The 24993-nt window shown below is 33.2% G+C and overlaps 2 protein-coding genes across 12 annotated transcripts; both read right to left on the minus strand.

Annotated features, from left to right (window-relative positions):
* Positions 1-762: 762 nt before the first annotated feature.
* On the minus strand, positions 763-17752 carry LOC109806729 (uncharacterized). Of its 11 annotated transcripts, XM_083060549.1 has the most exons (6): positions 17355-17751; positions 17246-17279; positions 16933-17148; positions 16321-16380; positions 16199-16252; positions 15170-15759 (listed from the first exon to the last, which is right to left on the minus strand). In XM_083060549.1, the coding sequence occupies exon 6, from the start codon at positions 15738-15740 to the stop codon at positions 15264-15266; it is 477 nt and encodes a 158-aa protein (XP_082916675.1). In that variant the 5' UTR covers positions 15741-15759; positions 16199-16252; positions 16321-16380; positions 16933-17148; positions 17246-17279; positions 17355-17751; the 3' UTR covers positions 15170-15263. The 11 variants fall into 11 exon arrangements, 6 of the variants coding, with proteins under 6 accessions (XP_082916675.1, XP_082916678.1, XP_082916677.1 ...); XR_014428148.1 differs by lacking the exons at positions 15170-15759; positions 17246-17279 and adding an exon at positions 763-985 and having other exon boundaries at positions 16199-16270; positions 17355-17744; XR_014428145.1 differs by lacking the exons at positions 15170-15759; positions 17246-17279 and adding an exon at positions 775-985 and having other exon boundaries at positions 17355-17742.
* Positions 17753-20134: 2382 nt separating this feature from the next.
* LOC109806293 (zeatin O-glucosyltransferase) lies at positions 20135-21680 on the minus strand. The gene has a single exon (XM_083060554.1). It carries the CDS (start codon positions 21670-21672, stop codon positions 20383-20385), a length of 1290 nt encoding a protein of 429 aa, XP_082916680.1. The 5' UTR covers positions 21673-21680; the 3' UTR covers positions 20135-20382.
* Positions 21681-24993: the final 3313 nt, after the last annotated feature.

Consider the following 24993-nt stretch of genomic DNA (forward strand, 5'->3'; position numbering starts at 1 on the left):
CTAGTAATGTTAATAAGGATATTGAACCTAGAATAAGTAAAAGAATTAGAAAAACTAAAGATTTTAGTTCTGAATTTTATTCTTTCTTACTTGAAAATGATCATAAAACTTATAGTGAAGTCATGAGATCTGTTGATGCATTTTTTTTTTTTTGGAAAGAAATCAATAATGATGAAATAGATTCTCTTAAAGTCAATAAAACTTGGTTTTTGACTAACCTTCTTCCTAGCCACAAAAGTATACATTGTAAATGGATTTTTTGGAAAAAATTAAGAACGGATGGTTCTATAGATAAGTTTAAGACAAGACTTGTTATTGGTTACAAACAAGTAGAACGTGTAGATTTCTTTGATACATATTCTCTTATTTCTAAAGTTACTACTATTAGAGTCTTAATTGCTCTTGCTTGTGTTTTTAATTTGGAAATTCATCAAATTGATGTAAAAATTGCCTTCTTAAATGATGACTTGGAAGAAGAAATTTTAATGAATCGACCCAAAGGTTTTATAGAAGTTGGTGTAACGCCCAATTTGTATAATAATAAGCATAATATTAAATATATATTTCTTATACATTATTAACACAACTATATTAATAATAATATTTTACATATAAACAAAGAAGATTTTGTCAACTTATGTACATATAGTTAGCTTATATTTACATAATGTACTAATCTAAAATATTTACAATAACGTACAAAAGTATAAACTACTTATTTCTCATACTTCTATTACAATATTTACATATTAGGTTGATACATATTTACTATGGGGTTAACGTGATTAACTGGGGGAAGATAGAAAGTGACTACTATTTGACCATCTATAATAATAGGGTTTTGTTGGGTTGGTGAAAATACAAAAGTCGATACTCCTATGCCTTGAAATGTAACATTTGTAGTTGCGTCCATACCCCAACTGGTACCCGAAAAAATGGCAGTGATAACGAAAGTGAAAGGGTCTGGTACGGTTGGTAAATCCATCTATTTTTCATTATAATTAAATATTTTAAACAAGAAAAATAAGAAGTGAGAACAATTATCCAATAAATATCAATAACTAACAATATGCATAAAAATATTTTTAACCAATACTAAATGAATATATTAATTCTTCTTGATATAATAAAAATTTGAATTATGTTTGTAGTGACTAGTCAAGATAAATGAGTTTTATAATAACAAATAACTAAAGGTTATTTCACCTTAAGTTTTTACTCATTTAAATCCTCAAGGTAAACCTCCAAATACAAATTAATTCAAACTTTCATTCTTATGGTCAAAGAATAATATTTATCTTTATAAATGCATGAAGAAATAACAACAAGATGAGTTTAAGATATTTTAACAAACTATATTATAATTAATATTAATAATTAAACTAAATAAGTTTGAGTATTTTTAATTATTTAAAATTTAATATAATATAATTTACGTAAATGGAATGTATTAAAGAATATTAATAAAGTAAATGAAAGTGATAAACATAATAAAATAATTAAACAACATAGACTAGGAACACCTTATTAATTATTAAGAGTAAAAAATATCTTAGATAAAACAAGTAAATAAAGTTAGAGACACCTCACTAAGTAAATACACATAGATATAACATAAAATAAAGGCTTAAATATGTTTAAACTACCTCGAATTAGCTCGATTTCCAGATTACTACTTTTAAAAAAAAATTGGTTAAAATTACCTGACAATTTTTTTTTCTTTTCAATTTAGTACCAGACGTTAGTTTCCTCTGTTAAATGATGACGTGGCAAACAGACTGCCACGTCATCACCCAACAGTGTCTACCACATCATCCAAGGGATTGCCACGTGGACATGGTGATGACATGCCAAACACTTTTGGGTGATGACGTGGTAGTCCATCTGCCACGTCATCACTTGACAGAGGGAGACCAACGTCAGATACTAAATTGAAGAAAAAATAATTAGTCAGGTATTTAAAACAAAAAATAATAAATTAATAGGTAGTAATCTGAAAACTGACCTAATTGGAGGTAGTAATATGAAAACTGACCTAATTGAAGGTAGTAATCTGAAAACTAACCTAATTGAAGGAGACTTGACTCCGCTACACCTTTATTTATTTATTTATTACATATGATGGAAACGTAAAAAAAAATAAAATAAAAAATAAAATAAAAAAAAAAGATTTGAAGTGAAAGTAGCTAGAAGTCCGTTTGGAGGAGACTTGACTTAGCAAATAAATTTTCAGTACTTCCATATACGTGAAAGATACAAACTGAAAAAAAAATATATATATATATATATATATATATAAGTTAAGTGAATATTTGTGGCATTAACTTTCCTATCTTACAAGTTAAACTTATAAGATTTGAAATTAAATTTTTATTTAAAAACTTATTATTAGTAAACATAAATATTACACACATATATATTATATATACTAAGTTTTAATATAATTCTATAATTTTCTTTTTTTATAATCAAGTGCAATAGTTTCCATACATGATAAATCAGAAGCTAATTTATGTACATTTGTTGTTTTTGTTTCTAGTTACAGGTGTTTTATGTCTTTTCCATCTTATTAATCTTCACTTTTCTCCACTTCTTCATTGTCCACTATCTTTGTTGGAATTTTTGGTTCATTTTTTATGACAAACCAAAGTTTGAAGTCGATGGATTGTATGAATATTCGCATACGCTCCTTTCACTCAATGTAATTTATGCAATTGAAATATGGTGGCCTCAAAATAAGTTGTCCTTCATTGACAATTTTCATATTACTACCGTCACTTTGGTCGGTTTTCAGATTACTACCTTCAATTAGGTCAATTTTCCAGATTACTACCTTCAATTAGGTTGGTTTTCCAGATTACTACCTCTAATTAGGTCGATTTTTAGATTACTATCTATTAATTTATTATTTTTTGTTTTAAATACCTGAATAATTTTTTTTCAATTTAGTACCTGACATTGGTCCCCTTCTATCAAGTGATGACATGGCAGATGGATTGCAAAGTCATCACCCAACAGTATTTGCCACATCATCACCATGTCCACGTGGCAGTCCCTTGGATGACGTGGTAGTCCGTTTGCCACATCATCATTTAACAGAGGAAACTAACGTCAGGTACTAAATTGAAAAAAATAAATTTGTCAGGTAATTTTAACAAATTTTTTTTTAAAAAATTAGTAATCTGAAAATCGAGCTAATTCGAGGTAGTTTAAACATATATAAGCCTAAAATAAACAAACATAATAGTATATAAAATTTAAAAAGATAAAGGTCTGCTCCCCTTACCTTAGTTTAAAAAAAACTAAGATAAAGATAAAAGCTATCATGAGCATGGGCTCCTTTAAATCCCCGGGGCCAGATGGGTTTCCACCTTTTTGCTATAAACATTATTGGCCTATCGTAGGAGAAGAGTTGTGGAAGACAGTGCGTGATACATTTTAGGTAGGATTCTCTGATCCTGCTCTTTTGGAGACACAAATAGTCCTAATTTCGAAGGTAGAGGCCCCCACCGCTCTGAAAGAAGTTAGACCTATTAGCCTTTGTAATATGGCCTGGAAAACTATCTCCAAGGTCCTGGTAGCTCGCCTTAGACCTTTTTTGGGTGATCTTATTGGCCCTTTTCAAGGTAGCTTCATTCATGGGTGGGGCACAAGAGACAATTGTATTATTGCTCAAGAAGTATTAACTCACACCCACATAAATAACTCAAGGCTAGGTTTGTTGGTATTGAAACTTGATTTAGAGAAAGCTCATGACAGGGTGAGCTGGAGGTTTCTGGAGGCTACTTTGATCAGGTTTGGGTTTCCTCTGGTTATTATGCAACTCATTATGTGGGGTGTGAAGCATACAAATTTTTCAATTCTTTGGAATGGAGGTTACCTTCCATCATTTGTACCTGAACGTGGTTTGCGCCAAAGGGACCCTTTGTCGCCATATCTCTTCATTTTCTGCATGGAACGATTAGCGTTGCGCATTTCTGAACTGCACCTTTCAGGGATTTGGAATCCTTTATCATTGTCACATGGAGGGTTACAACTCACCCATTTATTTTTCGTTGATGATGTAATGCTTTTCTGCCAAGCTTCTGTGAACCAGGTTGAGTTGGTGAACAACGTCCTAATGGAGTTATTTGAGGCTTCAGGTTTAAAAATTAATTTGGACAAGTCCAAAGTCGTGGTCTCGAAGAAAGTGGATAGAATGCAGGTGGAAAAGCTAGAAGGTATACTTGGTATTCATCACTCTACTCAGATCAAGAAATATCTAGGCACGCTAATGATTATAGGGTCATCTAAGATAACAGATTTTCATGGTGTAGTGGATAAAATCAATGTTCGCCTTGCCTCCTGGAAAGGAAAGCTTTTAAATAAGGCGGGAAAGCTTTGCCTTATCAAGTCAACGGTCTCAGCAATGCATGTGTACATCATGCACTCTCTTTGGCTACCATCAGCAGTTTGCAATAAGGTTAACCATGCATGTCGGTCCTTGCTTTGGTCCAATAATGGCAGCTCAAGGTTTTGGTTCCATGTTGGGTGGGAGGTAGTTACACAATCTAAGGATTATGGCGGTTTGGGTTTGCGCGAAACTCGTACCATGAATGTTGCATTATTAGGAAAGTTGTTGTGGGATTTTGTTGAAAATCCAACCAAACCCTGGGTTTGCCTTCTTTCTCAAAAATATCTTAATGATCAGTCAATTCTCTGTGCCACTAAGTAGAGGGGAAGTTCTCAAGTGTGGCTTAGCATTGTGAAAGCAGTGGGGAAGCTGCGGGAGGGATTCCGGCCCTGTCTGGTAGATGGGCAATCCTCCATGTGGTTTGATGATTGGCTGGGAATGGGAGCCTTGGGTCGCCTGGTTCAATTCGTACATATTTCTGATTCGGATAGAAATTTGGCCAGTTTTTGGGAACAAGGGAGATGAAAGTTTGACTCATTGAGTACGGTACTTCCCTTAGAAATTGCGACAAGGGTTCAACAGGTGCAAGTTCCGTTGGTTCAGAGTGGCAGAGATACTTTTTCTTGGATAGGTGAAGCCTCAGGTTGTTACATAGTGTCATCCAGAGTCAAATTTTTGGAGTATGCCTCTCATTCGACTCCTGATGCGATTTGGCGAAAAGTTTGGAAGTTGGAGGTGCCAGTTAAGATTAGCTTTTTCCTCTGGCAAGGGCTGCATGGGGCTTTGCCTACCAACCATCCTCGTTATAGGCACCATTTGGCTCCCTCTAGTGCTTGTGCGCGTTGTTCCTGTAGTCTAGAGTCCATCATCCATGCCCTTCGAGATTGTCCACACTCTCGTCAAGTGTGGTTTGATTCTGGGCTCGCGTCCCAAATTTCCTTTGCTTAGATGGAGTGTGTAGCTTAGCTGTGATCAATCATACTACATCCTCAAGTGGCTGTGTTAGCTAATCTACTTTGGTGGCTTTGGAGGTTTTGGAATAACATGACGTTTCCCGGTAATAAGTGGTCCCTGTCTTACTTGTATCGTCAGATTGAAGAAGCTTGGGTGCAAAACCAGATTTATCTTGCCAAACGTAAATTGTGGCAGGTAAATGTTCAATGGAGTCCCCTAGAACCATCTTGGGTTAAGCTTAATGTGGATGGCAATTTTGTTCCCCAACTTAATGCTATGGGGGCTGGTGGTGTTGTGCGAAATTCAGTAGGGGAATGGAAACTTGAGTTTGCAGTTGGCCTCTAAGGCAATGACCCCTTCCAGGCGCAACTACTAGCAGTTGTCGAAGGCCTTGAGCTTTGTTGGAAGGAGGGGTGTAAGAAGGTTATTTGTGAATCCGATTGTCTAGGTGTTATCAAAATAGCTATGTGTGCAAGGCGAGGGGCTCAACTTATAAATGAATTAATTGTGTTAAATTTTATAATTTCAAATTATTTATAATTAAATTATTTTATTATAAGCATACTTTTAAAAACCGGACCGGTCATCAAATCGGTTAAGGTACTAGGTCAGTGGGTCAAACGTTGAACCGATGGGTCACTAATTGAACTGCATGACTCGGTTTTTATTATTTTTTTAAAAAATATTCATGTTAAATATATTTTATACTTATAAATTTTAATAAATTCATATCTTATTTTAAATTTCAATTTTTATCTTATTTAAAATTATCTTTATTTTTATTTTGTATAAAGAAATACATAAAAAAAAATTACATGTTAAAATGTATACTAATACAAATTAAAAATATAAATAATATGTACATATATAATATGCTTGCAATTGATATTACAAAATAAAATATGTAATATCTACATAGATATTATATTATTAAATATATAATTTAAAATTAATAATATATTATAAAATTTATTTAAATTGTATATATTACAAATAAATACATTAGAACAAGTAGTCATTGTTATGTTTAATAAGATTATTTGTTTTACCATTAAAAGATTCAGTTCTCATTGTTACTTTTGTGGTTTGTGGCCCCTTAAAAAAAATAAAAAAAATTGTCCCACCGGTTCAATCCGATTTAAAACGGGTCAAATGCATAACCGATCCAATTTAAGGTTCGGACTGGCCGGACCACCGGTTCCCGGCTCAACCAGTCCGACCGGCCGGTTGGATCCGGTTTTTAAAACACTGATTATAAGTATCAAAAGAAAAGTGGAGAAACAAAAGAGTCATATTATAAAAAAATTATTTTAAGAATATTATTAAATGAAACGGAAACATATAAAATTTGTTTATAAGAGAAATTTTTTTCTTATGTATAAAAACGATCCAAAGAATATACTCTATCAAAATATCATGTCAATCTGGTCCCAACTAGTTAGGACATGAATCACATGATGACCAGGATATCCAAATATGTGTACAAAAATATCAAATAAAAATGTTATATATTGGTCAAACATCAACACCATCGTATCTACTAAAGAAAATAAAACTCAACATTTTAAACGGTGCATTCAAAACAAGCAAGCAAAACCAATAATTAAGAGAGATCATAACATCATAATCAATGGGTTCTGAAGGACAGCCGATGCTTCCTGTTCTAGATTTCACCATGGAAGATTTGAAGCCAGGGACCAATTCCTGGTTAACAACATGCAGAAGGGTGCGCCAAGCATTTGAAGAATATGGTTGCTTCGGAGCTGTGTATGATAAAGCTTCTGTTGGGCTTCAAAATGGTGTGTTCGGTTCAATGAAGGAGCTCTTCGATCTCCCAGCTGAAACCAAACAAAGAAACATGTATGAGGGCATGCCTTTGAAAGGCTACGTTGGTCAACGCCCACACATTCCTCTTCACGAAGGCCTGGGTATAGATGAGGGAACGACACTAGAGGGAATTCAAAATTTCACACAAAAAATGTGGCCAAACGGAAATGATCAATTCTGGTACATATATAATTTGTTGCTTATTATCACAACGAATGCAAGCGGAACAGGCCGTTTTAGTTTCAGAACGGGCCGTTCCAGATCCAAGAATGGTTCTTAAATTTCTTAATTATCTCCATATTAAAATTTTGACCGGGACAAATTGTGAACCAGGATTGACTTTCTTTAGACTTTTTAATAGAGAGTATCGTCTCAATTTGGAGGAATTCAATGGTATCTTTGGATTTCAAACCATAAGGGAAAAAAACCCAAGATCATTTAATCCATACATGTTTTGGGGGGCTGTAACAGGTCATATACAATGGGAGGCAGGTAAATGCAATTCATCTACATTTTGTCACTCTGCCATTAAAATTATGAATAAGTTTGTTGCATCTACTGTTATAGGTCATGCCGGTTCAGAGTTCAGACAGTAAAGTACGCCTAACAGATTTATTATTTATATGGACAATGATGAAAAATAGGGATGAGTAGATCAACTCTGGTGCATATTTTAATATTTGAATTTATGTTATGTTATGAATTTTTATTTTCAATCTTTGAACCACATTACTGCATTTTGTTGAACATTTTGTTGAAATGTAACACTTAAATTTAAACATTAGTCAATGCTTTTTTAATGTAACACTTAAATTTAAACATTAATCCTGGTTGACGTTCTGGAACGGGCCGTTTTGATGCACTCGTGTGTTACATTTGCATCTGGAACGGGCAATTTCAGATACAATATTAACACACAACGAGTGGGATCAGAACGGACCGTTCTGGTTTCAGAGCGAGCTGTTCCAGGTGCATTAAAGAAGGAGTATGGTACCATGCCACCTATCCACGTCATCTACATTTAACATCGTTTATAAAATTTGGACGGAAAGTCTCACATTGACATTTTTTAAATTATTGAAACAAAATTGAAACAAAAAATTATAAAAGGATGAAAATGAAACTATTAATTATTACAAGGGATTAGGTGTTTAACCTAAATAGGATGAAGATTTAAATCTTGTATGTTCCAAAGTAAATATGGAAAGCTTTATTTTTGTTATGCAAACATAAAAATCAGTTGTTCCCATTTCTTAATTTATTCAAATGATATGATTGCTTTTATTCAATGAACATTATCCATTAAAGATATGTTTATTGGCTAAATATATCTTTCAAGTAATGATTTGCCTAATTGCACTTCCACTATTCTCACAAGGAATTCTACGTATTGCAACATCAAGTTTATATATAATCTTGGGTACATCAACTAGAAACAAGATTTGGCCATAATATTTGCAATTTTTCATAAGTCATACATTACGAGTAAACTTTTGCTTAGACATAAATTAAAATGTATAATAAAAATAATAAGATTAAAATCTTGAACCTTTATTCTTCTTGTTAATTATAATGGGCGATTTCTTTCTTAGAGTATTTAAAAATTCAATTTGTACAATAGTTCATGATATTAAACAAATAACAATTCGGCTATTAAGATCTCTTAAGTCTATACAAAATTATATAATGACCATTCGTTACCATAAACTAGGTATGAATGAATTTACTTTTTTTAGTACATGAAAGTTTCTTTAAAAGTTAGTCTAATATGTAGTAATGCATAGTCAAGGACGGAGCCAAGGGGGGACCTACGGGTGCCACGGCCCCCCCAACAATTTTAATTTTTTTTTATATACATATATATTACTATATGGCACCCCCTATTTTTAATATAAACTCATATGTATAATTAAATGAATAACCCAAATTTATTTTTTTATTCAACTTTTGGACTTCTGGTACGGCCTGCTATGTGGTATCACTTTGGAATTTTTTTTTTTTTTAAAAAATGTAGCGCCTCATTTGATCATTCCAATTCTCGGCCCCCCAGTATTGAAATCCTGGCTCCGTCCCTGTGCATAGTGTTAATTAAATAGCATTTTATCATTGACACTATTTGATGATGAGAGTTTAATTATTAGTCACTTGTTATGTAACACTTTGATTTTCATATGAGCATTATTTTGTTATAATGCATGATTTGTAATTTTTATTTTGATATTTAATAAAATTATTTAGAGTTTTGATATTATTTAAATAATTATATGAGCACTATTTTATTTATGAGATGTGATTTATAATTATTATTTTGATTAGTGATATAGATAACTTTTATGAAATGTATTTTTATTAATAATTGTGCTTATGATTATTTGATTAAAAGGAAGAGATATGTTTTAATTATATTAATTATTTTATGAAAGGCAAAGGAAGGATATGATGGTCATCATTTGATTAATTATTATTATTATTATTATTATTATTATATTTTTATTATTTTAAGAAGGGAGTTATCAGAAGTTATCATACGTTTCATTCTCCTAACTTCTCCTTATTCATTTTCTTTCTACGCTCTTTGAAGACCAGGGAGAACCAAGTGAAGGAGACCAACCAGATTCTGTCCACGCTTCATCTTCTACACATCCAGGTAAGGGAGGAGTGAGAAACCTCGCTTGAGGTGTGAGAATAATTGTTAGGTAGTAGGATATTGACCCTCAATCCTTATGCATGCTTTAAGAATAGACAAATTTTGAAAGCTTTTTGTTTTAATATCTGAGTTTTCTGTTAGGTTTTTGGTTGGATGTGATGCATGAATATGTGTTTGAGTTCAAAATTAAATAAGTTTTGATATGATTTAGAGTGCTTTGTGGTTTTTGTGGGAAACACTATGAGAAAGAATTAGGGGTGTGATCTTTTGACAAGATTTGAGGTATTTTATGAAAAACTGAGTATGAATTTATGTTCAAAGTGTTATTTGGAGAATTTTTACCGATTGATTTATATGATTACATGGTTGTGAAAATCATCTCATTGTGAAGTGTAGGTTCGTACTAAGGGCGCCGGGCGTAGTTCTTCGTGTTGGGCACAAACTAATAGTTTCCCAGGAAAACTAAGCCAGGCTCAGGAAAATTTAGCCAGGCTCAGGAAAATTGAGCCAGGCTCAAGAAAATTGAGTTGGGCTTAGGAAAATTGAGTCAAGCTCAGGAAAATTAAGTCGGGCTCTAGAAAGTTGCATCGGGCACAGGAAAGTCACGCTGAGCGCATGTAAAGCTGCACCGGGCAGAATTCTCCTCTTTAGGCACAACATTAAATTCGCCAGGCATGCCGAGCGTAATGCTCCGCTTTTGGTGTGACATCTAATGCGCCGAGCGCGAGTTGGGGCGGACCGGGCGTGATCCCCTATGATGTTTTACATGTTTTATATCTTTTTTGAAGGTGCAAATTGTGTGAGAATTGCCTTATTACTGTGTTAACGTAAATGATGTGTTTTATGAGCATGATAATGTCAATAATCTCCAAATTATGATCTTATGAGTATGATTATGAGAAATGTGAAATGTGAACAAGTGAGATGAGACATGATGTAAATTATGTGCTATTATGAATACTATGACTATGAGAATGTGAAACGTGATGAAATGAGATAAGACACGAAATTCCTTGACAAGTAAAATGTTGAGTCTATGAGTTTGTGAATATGTGACATGCATCATATGCATTTATGTGATGGGGTATAATATGGAGTACATCGTTAGGGAAGGCCCTCTAAGTATGAAACATCTTGGAGGAGTCCTAGGGGATAGTATGATTTGGAAGGCCCAATTTTGCCCGTTTGTGTGCATGGGACGTATCTTGCGCAACTTCACTATCTTGACGAGACCCTAGCACTGCTCAACATGAATGACTAGTGAATTTTATTTTTTTTTAAATTGATGATGGAAATTTTATTGGTCTTTATTATTTATATATTCATTTTTAAAAAATGTAGAACTTTTGTCAAGAACATAAAAATTTCTTTTTCGTAGTAGTTAAGCTATGTTATGCAATATTTGTTTATTGGATTTCATATTTCACATGTTGGATACATATTTCTATTTGTATATTTTTATCTAGTATTAAAATGTTTATTTAACATTAATTGGTATTTAAATTCTTATTTTAAATTAAAAATTGCATTTAACTATTTTATTGTTTATATTATTCTTGTGTATTACATACTTAATACTCCTAAGAATAAAAAAATAATGGACATGCAAAGTATCGCATGTCATTTTCAAACAAGCATAGTTTAGATGTAATTGCCATTATCTTATAAAGTTTAGTGTAATTATTCCTAAATTAATAAATGGAAAGCATCAATAATTTCTTTTAATTTGGAACGTACCTGACAAAACTCGTAAATAATCCATACAAATGTTCACGTTGCACTATCCCAGAAAATGAAATCCAAGGAATATTATAAATAACTAAGACTTTGTTGAAATATATGATCTCATACGTGGCACGTATTCTCTATTACTTTGGTTACAAAATGTTTCTTTATAAACTTAGGAAATGGCACATTGTAATGATTTGTTGTTACTTTTGTGTTTGATTTTTTTGTAACATTAATGTTGCTTATCTGTCATGGGAATCTCATATATATCTACAATATATGAGATTTAACCATTTTTGTGGTATAGTTTTACTTGTACTCCTTAATTTGATTTTAGTTTATAGCCTACTCCTTACATTGACTTGCTTGTAGAATGAATGTCTCTATTACACCTATACTTAACGTGGTTTCATCAAAATTCTCTCAATACTCATTTCTTTTTATTATACAAGTTCTGTTGGTTGTTTGAAAAATATACACGGATATTTTTTATACATCACACGAGCCTCTTTAATTATTTGAAAAATATTGTACACCTTACAAGGTGGTACGGAGTAGTAAATGTTAAGAAAGCATGAAAATAGTGTGCAATCTCAAGAACATCAGGGAGTCATAGTATTTTGTACATAAAAAAATATGGTATGACTTTGAAGGTAATTATAAAGATTAACAAAATTTTCATGTTAATTTATGATTAGAAGATAGGATACAAATCCTTTATTTTGTTAGCGTGAACCATTTTCTCTGTACAATGATAAAGCTTTGTGTCTTCAATCCCAAATATTTTTAGTGTTGGTGTTTGCTAATTATTGATTTGATAAATAGGAAGGCAGTTTGTGATCTTGTGGGGAATTTTAAGTCCCATTTTTGAACAGCCATCAGATTAATCTAATGTACACACTATTATTCTACGCCCTCTCCACTGAAATTATTTCTGTAGTTCTTCACTTTCTACAAGTAGTTCACTCTAGAATTTACAAATTATGAGCGCCCTTGTTTAAATTTAAAAAAGAAAATTTCTTATTTTAAATAAAAAGTTTAGATAAATTTTTTTATTAAATTAATACTTATTAAGCCACTATTACAATTTGTGCGTTTCATGTTTATAGTTTGGCTTATTTTCTCTTTAATTATAACATTGTAAATGTTAATATACTTGTCATCCTAATAAACCTATATTGTTCCATTTCTTAGACAGGATATTAATTTAGAATCAGCTTTTAAGGCCATGGTTGGTTGCATGATTTCTACTGCAATTTCTGGTTTGGTTGGTTGCTTTGTTGGTTTATAATATTTGGCTGCATGGTTTGCAATATGATTTCTATTGCAATTTTTGGTTTGGCTGGATGTTTTGTTGGTTCAGTTCTAGTTTTGGTTGTTCAGAGTCTGAATGGACTACTCTTAGTCCTTGATTATTGGGTTGGGAACTATTTGGCTGCTACACATCTTTGGTTTGGTGTTGCTATTATGATTTTGGCTTCATGGAATTGTTGATCTGTAGTTCTATTTATAACTATGGGTTATGTTGTTGGTTACATTAATTGGTTGGTTTGTTTTGGTCCTTGGCTAATATAGTCATGGGTGTTTGGAATTGTCATTATCATATAATATTTATAATATATATTTTTCTTGACTGGGTGTTTTTTCTTTTCTTATTTCAGCCAAACGATGCTTCAAGTGTTCCTAATACACCTTTGGATGCAAGAGGATCATCTGGTACTAGCAACCCTTAGTTTGCATATAATGTATTTTGGATTTAAAGTTTAGTATGAGGCTAATTTGACAATGTTATGAATTTTATGTTGTACTTGGATTTATAATAGAAGTTTGAATTATAAATCTTTGAACTATATGTTGTGTTTTTGGTTATTAGTAATGGAATTTCTTCATCCATTTTATGTGTATTTTTTTTCATTAAGTTTCTTATAAATATCAAAAGTGAAAATGGGAAATTGTAATACATGTAGATTATGCAATTAAAATGAGTATAAATTATTATACATAGGAAAATAGGGCGGATTAGAAACTCCACATTAATTTACTTTAAAACCTCCACTACTTCAAAGCCTCCAGTAAAAAAATGGCTGCAATTAGCATAGGTTTAAAACCTCCTTTAAAAAACCTCTACAATTAGCATAACTTTAAAACCTCCTTTAAAAAACCTCCACTATTAGTGTAGGTTTAAAACCTCCTTTAAAAAACCTCTACAGTTAGCATAGCTTTAAAACCTCCTTTAAAAAACCTCCACTATTAGTGTAGGTTTAAAACCTCCTTTAAAAAAAACGCCGCTAAACGTTTACAATACCAGAGGTTTCTTAAAAACGCCGCTAATTGCTTGCGGCAAATGTAACTGCGGAGGTTTTTAGAAACCTCTGCGATTTATTTTGCGGAGGGTAAAAACCTCCACTAAACGTAAAAAAGACCTCCAAGGTTGAGAAAGTGACACTAACTTATTATGTCATAATATCAATTTTAAATCCTAATTTTAATTTTCTGCATAGCTCAATTTATAGCAGAAGTACTATGCATTGTGCCGATTAGGTGTTAAGCAGATAATAATAATAATATTATCAACGTCTCTCATGCGCAAGTTGCTATCTAGTACGTAGGTGAAGGTCAATTCAATGAGTAAAGCCAAATTGATGGGTTTCTCTGTCTTCTTCTCTCAAACTTTACATGCAACTAATTGGTTCCTGTCCCTAATATCTTCTCCACAATGTTAGCATCTGCATGGGACTAGAGCCATATAAATGATATAAAATATATAATGTGGATAACACTTTACTCTCTTATTTAAAGCCACCCTAATTGGTATTATCGGCACTTATTGATTCCCTTTATCAAGAGCAAAGTATTCATTGATGGAGGGAGATCAACAAGGCTCTCATTACTCTTTTCCACCTGGCTTCAGATTCCACCTTTCTGATGAAGAACTCATAGTTCATTACTTGCAAAACAAAATCAGTTCACGTCCACTTCCAGCATCTATCATAGCTGAAATAGATCTCTATAAGTATAACCCGTGGGAGCTACCTAGTTTGTCCCTTGCCATGCACTCCTTCTGTTTACTAAGAGCCTGTCTGGTTAAACTTTTCTAGAAGGTCTTCTATAAGAGAAAAAAGAAGAAAAAATGAAATAAAACTTTACTATAAGCTAAAATATTGCTTATTTAAAAGCTAATTTGGAGAAACTCTCTCTTATTAACTTCTCCAAAATCTTATTTTTAACTAATGTATAAGATTTTCTTTCCTATTTTTTTTCTCTCTATAAGTACTTCTGGAATTTATCCAAACAGATCTGAGTTATGTTTATGATTATAGTTGAGAAAAATGAAAATAGTTTTGTATTTGTTGTAAATGTGCAGATAAGTCTTTGTTTGGGGAGGAAGAGTGGTATTTCTTTAGCCCGAGAGACAGAAAGTACCCAAATGGGTTGAGGCCAAACAGGGCAGCAGCCTCAGGATACTGGAAAGCAACTGGAACTGACAAGCCAATTCTTTCTTCAAGTGGATCAAAGCGCATAGGAGTGAAGAAAGCTCTGGTGTTTTATTCAGGTCGACCTCCTAACGGATCTAAGGCGGATTGGATAATGAATGAATATAGATTGATTGACACAGCCACTTCATCCTCCAGGCTAAAAATTGGATCATTCTTTTGTCTCATTGTGTACTTTCATGTGTTTCATTCTTTTATGATCATTTTTGTTATTTTATGTTCAAGTCCTGTTGACACTGCCCTGCTCCAACATGCCAGCACCAGCTTCACATGTTTGAGACCGAGCAGCAGCTGGAATAGCTGCATCCAAGCCATCACCAAACTGATTATTATCAACAGCTGATTCACCCATGTGCAGACCAGCATAGATATCTACAACATGTGCACCAGCCTTTGCAGCACCATTAGCATGCTCAGCTGCACTTGGCTGAGCACCAAGCCGTGCATTCAAGACCTCATCTCCCTGCAGCTGGTCTGCAACATCCAGAGGGTGATTGATCAATCCTCCAGCCACACGTCCAGCCGCATCAGAAGTAGCAACTGCTGTAGATTTATCAGGTTCTGCCTCGGTCAATGCAGGTGCAGCATTAGGCCGTGATCCATGAGTCAGCTTGTGCTCATGTTGCAGCTTGTCTCCAGCCTCTTCTACATGGAATGCCCCGAAGGTGACGGAGTTCCAAGGCAAGCCCAAGGACATGAGAGCATGTCCACCATGCCTAAGCATGGGTGTGCAAGTTACATGTATCATTAGGTGTTCCAAGTTACAAGTCATCATTATCTTTCAATCATAACGTTTATTTTTTTTTAATAATGGTTAATCACCGTTGCTGAATAGATATTAAAAGATAATGATGTCCTAGTTAACTAATGAGACAGAGTGTAAGAACATTATCTTACTAAGATATAATTAAATAATGTTTCCACTAAGAAAATCCTACCGTCGAAATGGTTTTTGTTTTGCTGCTTTTGTCCCTTATTTTTTTTTAATATAACTACTAAAGATTTTAAAACTTCTTAGATGTACAAATTAAGACCCCCCCACCTTACACATCCAAGAAGACAACATCAATACAGATAAACAAGAAAAACTCCATATTTTGAGACACATCCAAGAAAACAACATCAATAAAGAAATTGTAGCAATGGTCATCATACCAGTATGCCTGTTACAGTAAGTGCTGGGACTGCTACAGCACCCACCTCATGAACCTGTTTCACAGAAGGATACTATTTTCATAAAATTATCAGGATGAAAAACCAGAAGCTATGGGGTGTACCTTAAAATAGAATGCAACTGCTGCAAATACACATCCTGCGACCAATCCCGATTCAGATATCTAAAATGAAATCAAGAAAGAACTATATGAATATTATACACAAAAGGATATTTATGAACACACGAAAGTTTAAAGATAATTACTTAGTCTATATAGCAGATTTATTATAGCAGATTACTTATATAGCTGATTTACAACATATTTAGTTTATATATTTATTTATAAAAATGAAAGTAAATGAACTAGATAATTGATTTCATTCCACTAAAACAAAACTGAACAGAATTAGGTAATGTATTAAACTCTTTTTATTTAATAAAAATTGTCTTTTTCGAAAATCATCATTCAAATCAATCATCCAAAAAAAAGGTAGACTAATTATTCATCAAATACAAAGCCTTCTCAAAATATAAAGGGTCTTTAAATATCAATATTGCACCAAATTATTCAACGAACACAAGCCCTGTATCATACAGCAGATTATCACAATTACTCAAAATTATTTGAAAACAGAGTAAAACAAAATTTAGGAAATTTCTTAATTATAGTCAAAAAAAAAAATTAGCAAAACATGATGAATCAAAGGACACTAAAAGATACTTGTAATCTGACCTTTACTATGACCAACAATTGCTGTAATTATGTATTTCTGCTCACAGAAGCGTTGAATTACAACTCGCAGGTCTTCAACTTCTCTGTAGTAGTTACCATACTGAAATGAATCTTCACTTTCCCTAGAAGACAATCATGAGTTGCTAGCAATATAACGACAATTCAATAAATTGTTTTCCTCTAGTATTAGAACAGGTACACCTTTAGTTTACATCCCTGGTAATGAAGAAACAAACTTAATAATCACCTCTAATGACGAAAACAAAAAATCAATTTCCCCAAAATCCCATTAGAGCCAAAACTTAATAATCACCTCTAATGACGAAACCCCCATGAAACCATAACCTCTAAATCACAAATCAAAACCACAATCAATTAAAAAAAATATAAGTTAAGCAAAAAGGGTAGAAATATGTGCGTACAGAGCGTTGCGGCAATGGGAAGCACGTACGACAATTGGTAGAAGCTTGGGACCAAAATCAACGGGTTTAAGGGTTTCCAACGATACGACGATTGGTAGAAGCTTAGGATTGGTGGGGTTTTCTGATTTCTCTACGCATTGATTCAATTGAAGGAGAAACTCATATGACTTCGTCTTTCAAAGGGACCATGCCCATGAACGGAAGGCAAATGCCAATGGTGGTATGGCCATGAACGGAGAAACGCAAGAATCGTCTGAGAAACTCCACAAATGTTATTCACTACACGAAGAAACGCAAGAAGGAATGGGTTTAGGTTTTCTCATTTCTTTGAAAAAGGGGATTCTGATTTTTCTTCAGACAAAAGGGAGGCGGGGGCGGGTAGTTTTAGCGGAAAATTTTTTATTTTAGAATAAAATTGGGATTTAAGAGGGAAAATATTATTTAATTAAAAGAGGTTATAAACCTCCGAGTAAATAAAATAAAAAAATTGTAGTGTTTCTATCTAATTTAATAATTTCAAGAGGTTTTTAAAATCTCCGCAAAATAACCTCTACTATTTATCAACTTTTTTGTAGTGAGTACATCCTTCTAGTTGAGAGTGCACGGTTTAGCCGACATGTACTCCTAGACTACTCTAAGTATGTTGTTTCGACAGCATACCATGTGATATGTGATTATGAGATACGTGACTAGTACCACATGCATGCATTTATGAATCGAGTCCATGACATCATTGCATGATATTGAGTGTGCATATGTGATATTGATTGTGTATGTGTATTGTTTATATGTGATTGGTGCTTGTGACTTGTATTATGTTTGTTGTGTGTGTGATGTCTAACCTTTATTTCTACACCTGAACCTGAGTGAGATATTTCTCACTCCCTTGTTGTTCTTTGTCTGTGTTTAAAATGTGTTACAGGTGATCATCAACATGAGGATGTTGGTGATGAGGCTTAGGCTTCAATTGGGCGTGCTCTGATAAGATATGTGATATCAGGGCATAGTTAGGCTTAGTTTAGAAGTTCAATATTGTTATTTTATTTTTGGAAAAACTCATGTTTTATTTTCTTGTAAATTCTGCATTTGACCATAATTTAAGTTTACGAATGTTAATTATCTACTCTTATGTTAGTGGAACTATTGTTTCAATTCTAAAGATTTTATTTACTCCAAGAATATGAAATTATAATTATTATATATGTATGTTAGGGTAAAGGGTGTCACATTTTAGCTTAAATTCTTGCGCGAGGATGATTTCAAAATAGGAAAGTCATCATCTTTCACTCAAATAATAATTCAAAAGATTTTTACTATAATTAATAGCGTTATTTAAATAACAATACTATTTTTTTATGTTTTTTTGAGAGTTTAATGATTAGTCATTTGCTAACTTAAATTCTTATACAAGTTTTCTTTTTTTTTTAAAAAATAATAAATAAATAAATAAATAAAAGAGATTTATTTCACATATAAATTATTTTCTCCTATGCAACGATTTGTGATGTTAATTGAACAACGTTTCTACCTTTAATATCACATGAATCATAAGAATTTATATAATAGTCATTTGCTATCATGAATTTTTATGTTTAGAGTAAATTATTTTCTTGAGAAAAATATTCTTTAAAATTTACTTTAATTTGTAATAGTTAATAACGTCAATTGAATAATACTTTTATCTATGACGTTATTTAATTGTGAGAATAATAACTAGTCATTTGTTAGTTTGAATCCTTATGCAAAATTTATTTCTTTAAATAAAATATTTTTTTTAAAAAAAGGGGTTCCTCTCTCACATAGAAGTTATTTTTAGTGGTTAATGATATTAATTAAGTAGTCCTTCTACCTTTAATATCATGTAAATCATAAAAACTTATAGAATAATCATTTGTTAATTATCCTAAGTTTTTATACGCAAGGTAAATTAAAAATTATCATTTTATGAAAACAAAAACGGTTATTAATAACATTAATTGAATAGTAATTCTATCTTTAATGTTATTGCAAGGGTTTATTGATAAACCATTTTCTAACTTAAATTAGTGTAAGTTTTTTTTAAAATAAAATAAAAATGTACAAATATGAAAGTTTTATTTTAATGTAATATCAACTAATAAATACCAATAACATTAATTGAATACTTTAATGTTATTACAAGGGTTATTGATCAGTCATTTGTTAACCCAAATCTTTATGATTTTTTTTAAAATAAAAATACAAATGAAACATTTTTGAGGAGTAAAATAAATATTTATAAAATTATATAATTTTGTGCAATTAATAAAGGTACTATTTCTTTATAGGCGTTGTACAGTACTAATATTTTCTCTATACATAATTGATTTCCAAATCCAATTTTAATTTTAAAGATTATTTTTAAAAGGATTTTTCAATGCTTTTAAAATAAAATATTTGTGGCGACTCTATTAAAATATGTTTGTATCATCCCGTCGTGATCTCGATTACGACAATATTTTATTATATTAGATATAATAAGATAATTAAAATATAATTAATAATATATATTATAAAATAATTAATATTTTATATAAAAAAGAATGAAAAGAATTTTAGTGAAGACAAGTCCTCCACTAACATTAATATACTGTTATAAATTAGATATTTATCTCCACTAACATTAACATAAACATAGATCCGTCCCTGAATCAATATAATGTTATAAATTAAAGATATTTATCTTCGAAGGAAAAGTTAATCTAGAAGTAAAGTAGAATGCAATGGTTAATAGAACAGAATATAGATAATTGCATATAAGACATATCCATAACTTTGATTTGCACGTAACACAATTATTCATATCAAAGATTGTTCTGAAATATTTAGATAAGAACTTTGCGGAAAGGCTAAGTATACATATTTTTCTCATAAACTTAACCAAATTAAGTTCCAAGAAACAGAAATGTGTATATTTTCATGCCAATCCTATTCTGCGCATTAACTTATTCATGAATTCAAATTCTGTCTTATTCAAAAAGGAACCACAAACTAATATTAATCCATAAGACTACTTAGTGATATGAGCAATGAAAGATTCCATTTCCATGCGAGAAGCTCCACCTTCATCCATGGACCTGTGGATGGCATTTTTAAGCCTCAATGCTCTCTCTCGCATCTCATCACCTTCCTTTGTTTCCATCAACCTTCTCACAGCATTCTCAACAACCGAAGCAGTAACCAACACATCCCTCTTGGCCCAATCCTTCACAACTAAACCAACCTTGAGCACCTGTGTCATGAAAACTGAGTTTCGTGGCTGGTCAGAGTGCATAGGCCATGCTGCTATTGGCACCCCCATGGTTATGCTCTCTAAGCATGAGTTCCATCCACAATGACTCATAAACCCCGCTGTTGAAGGGTGGTTCAGAATTTCCAATTGGGGCACCCAATCCCTCACAACAAGCCCTATCCCTTCAAATCTCTCCTCAAACCCATTTGAAAAATCATGCCCTTTTGCTTCATTTGCATCAAAGATGTCTCCTTTGTCAGCATCTCTAAGCACCCAAATGAACTTCTGCTTGCTTTGTTCCAACCCAGTTGCAATCTGTTGGATTTGTTCCGCTTTCAAAGTTGTTGTAGTCCCAAAAGACACATATATGACTGAGTTTGGCTCTTGTTTATCAAGCCACTCCATGCATGAGTGCCTTCCTTTTGAACCCTTCTTCTCAACGGTTAAAGGGTTGAACGGTCCCAGTGCCCAAATTTTCTTGCCACCAGTCACACCCTTCATCAACTCAAGGTAAACACCTTCAATTTCCCTGCTTGTGTTGTAGATGTGTCCATCACTGAATTTGATAAATTCAACTCGTGCAATCAAGAAATCCAAGAATTGGGTTGGGTAGCATCCTTCGAAAGAAGGAAGTTTTCCTTCTGGGACATGCAAGCCTTCAAATGAAGACCTTCCCATTTTCTCCCACAAATAAATGGTGGTAAAGGCACATGTGCTGTGAAAAGTGTAATTCTCAACATTGGGCATGTTTGTGGCATCTTGTGCCACTGAGGCCATGACAGAGTCATGGATGACTATGACCCTTTTGGCTTGAGATGAGAGGGACTGAAGAAGCTCCCTAACAGGCTCACGAAGATGTGAGGTGGCCTCAAAGGATGGAAGTAGATGCGATGGGTGATTTTCTTCTGGGTTTGGAGGAGGGGAAACAAAGTGTGGAACTTCAAAGGCATGGAAATGAATGTTTGAAGTGGAATTGTTGTATCTAAGTGTGGCCTGACGAATATGTGTGACTGTGCTAACATAATGGACTGGTATGTTGTGTAACAAGATTTGACGTGCAAAGTGCATAAGCTGGTTGAGATTGTAACATTCCAAAAAAAAAATTTTATTTTTATGTATTGGAATTATTAGAAAGTTTATCATATTTTTATACGAATTTTACTATTCACGTATACGTATTGTACTATTTACATATACGTATTTTACTATTCATATATACGTATTTTACTATTCATATATACGTATTTTACTATGCAATTGCATAGTAAATGGCTGCTGAAGGAACTCACGAGGGAAGCAAGTTTCCATTTATAAATGAATTTGAATATTTTAATGAATAGTGCATAGTAACTTATAATATTATTTTAATGAATAGTAACCTATGCATAGTAACTTCAAAAATTCTATAAATAGGAGCTTAAGGTTTTTGAAAATTCATAATTTTAGAGAGAAGAAATTCTAGAGAAATAAAAAGAGAGAATAAGAGAGGAGGTTCTGCTCTAATTCCGGTCCCGATTTAAGAAAAAGAGGAGGAGGTTCTGCCCAAGTTCCTATTCATCCAGGTACGGGGGAAAAGGGGATTATTTATATGTAGAGTACATGAGGGAATTGGGTAGAGGAATAATTTCTTAAAATCACGTTTAATTTATCTGAATGGAAGGCCGAGCCTCCTATTAATTTATAATTTGAAATTTATCTAAATGGAAGGCTGAGCCTCCTATTATTTTGTAATTTAAATGTTCTTGATAAAAGACTAAAATTTACATCTTTGTTATATTTTTATGATTTGGAAAATATAAATGGATTCCTAACTAGGAGGCACTGCCACCTTTACTGGAGTTAATTTATATTTTCTTTATTATTATCTATATATATATGTATTCCTTTTTTTTTCACTATATTGTAAGGGTAGTACGGGTTGCTGGTTGCAGAATGCGCTGGGCGCGCTGAGTGCAAGTCTGGGCGCTGAGCGTGAATATTTTGATTTTGAGGTCTTAATGAAAGTTGTAGCCTTGGATTTTAGCTTTCCAATGGCGTTGGAATCACCCAAAAAGGAGGTCTAGAACTCCAGATATGGATGTTTTAGTGAAGAGGGGTCAAGCTGTCAGCTTTATCTATAGCTGTTGCGGTTTTTATCATTTTTCACAAAGTAGATGATGGAATTAGGACTTGATGTCTTCATGAGAGTTATAGGAAATTTTCTTATCTTTCATATGAAATAAGGATGAGCATGGTAGGAGTAGTATAACCCCTGATACGCTGTTTATAGTTTATACTAATTATTCTATTGATTATTATATTAGTTATTGTTACGTTATTTGATGGATGATATTGATGTGAATTTGAATTATGAGTTGAGATATTGTATGATTATGCTTGTGATGTCTCACATTGATGACTAGGATGGCACGACCCCTGGGTAAGTGGTGCTATAGGGAAGGCGTGACCCTAGTATGATGTGGGATGAGTAGGACAGTTAACACCACCACTTATGTCGCTTATGGCAGCCCTGGCATAGGGTTAATTGCAAGAGATTGTATTGATTGTAATGTGATTGTGTTTCCTCACACCAAAATGGCGAGGGACGGCACGGCCCCTGGGTAAGTGATGCTACAGGGAGGGCGTGACCCTGGTCTGGTGTGGGTTGAGTGAGGCAATTAACCTGTATCACTTGTGTCAGATGTGGCGAGGCCTTGGCATAGTGTTAATTGTTGGATTGGCACGAATGTTGTATGTGAATATGATGAGTAATTGATATATATATATATATATATATACACTATATAATGAGTTATGATGAAATTATACTGTGATATGATTGAATGTATTTTGCATATAGATAATTTTTCTTTTCTCACCGTATAAATTGTTGATATTTTAGGTGGAGAGGATCCAACTGCAAGTGGTATATAGAATGCCATCCGTTAATTTGGGAAATGCTCTGATAGTGTGACATCGGGTCAAGAGGATCTCTAGGATAGAATATTTGGTATTGTAATAAATGTTATTTTCTTTGAAAAATGTGTAAACTCTTGAATTTTATCTTTCAAGTTTTATTTTTCAGTCAGAACAGTTATGAAGTATTATGTGAACCCTTTTACCAACTTAAAAAGTTTATTTTCCTTAATTTTTTTTTATTATATTTCGATATATGTGTTGGGGTAGTAAGGGTGTCACATTTAGTGGTATCAGAGCAGGTCGATTCAATCGGCCGTGAGTTATGAGTCTATTGTGCTTGTTTGGTAGATGGATGATGTGGCAAAATTAATTGTTGAACTTATTGATAATATGACGATTGATTGAGTTTGTTGTTTTAGAGTATGATTGTTAACTTTTTGGGGAAACACAGAAAACAATGGCAGGAGGTAGAAACGATCGTGCAATAGCCGATGCTTTGCAAGCAATGGCTCAGGCTCTTGGTAATTTGAACCAACGACCAGACATTGATTGGCTAGAGAGATTTCAGCGAAATAATCCACCAAGTTTCCGTGGAGGCTATAATCCTGACGGAGCTGCTGACTGGATATTTGAAGTCGAAAAGATATTCCAAGCTATGGGATGTCCTATGATACAGAAAGTGACTTTAGCTGTCTTTATGCTTTCTGGGGAGGCTGGTATTTGGTGGCAAGGTGCTTTACAAAGAATGATGGCTGCGGGAACTCAAGTAAACTGGGAAAATTTCAAACGACTGTTCTTGGAGAAATATTTTCCCCGAGACGTGAGACATAAGAAACAAGTAGAATTCCTTGAATTAAAACAAGGAGAGAATTCAGTGGCTGAATATGTGACTAAATTTGAAGACTTGGTTAGATTTTGTCCTATGTATGATGGCGTAGACAATGAGGAGGACAAATGTGTGAAGTTTGTGAGCGGTCTGCGCCCTGAAATCAAACAAGTATTCAATTATCAAGGGATCACACACTACCATGAATTGGTGAACAAGTGCAGAGTTTATGATGAGGACAACCGAGCTAGGGTAACTCATTATAAAAGTGGAGGACCAATGAGAAATAATAAGTTTGGTTCATCCAAGGGTAAACCTTATACCAAGTTTACAGGGGACTCAAGTTCTAAGGTGAATAATCAGGGTTCTATCCAACAAAGAAGCCAAGTTCCAATGGTTAGCCAAACTTCTGGAAGGGGAAGTGTGGGTTTTGTTCCACACAACAACTGTTTTAAATGTGGAAAGCCAGGTCATAAGGCAGTTGATTGTCGGATGCAAAGGATAATGATATGCTTCAAATGTAAAGCAGAGGGACATAAAGCTAGTGAATGCCCTCAGAGTAGGAAAGAAATAACAGAGGCTGGAGGGAGCGCTAGCAAACCTCGAACCACAGGAAGAGTATTTGCTTTGAGTGGTGCTGAAGCTACTCAATCCGAAGACTTAAT

The sequence above is a fragment of the Cajanus cajan genome, chromosome 7 (assembly GCF_000230855.2).
Source record: "Cajanus cajan strain Asha chromosome 7, NIPB_CcT2T_4, whole genome shotgun sequence".
NCBI lineage: Eukaryota > Viridiplantae > Streptophyta > Magnoliopsida > Fabales > Fabaceae > Cajanus > Cajanus cajan.

What these genes read in the sequence shown, in the direction of transcription:
- LOC109806729 (XM_083060552.1), bottom strand. Translation starts at nt 15,740, where the DNA reads ATGTCCTTGGGCTTGCCTTGGAACTCCGTCACCTTCGGGGCATTCCAT.
- LOC109806293 (XM_083060554.1), bottom strand. Translation starts at nt 21,672, where the DNA reads ATGCACTTTGCACGTCAAATCTTGTTACACAACATACCAGTCCATTAT.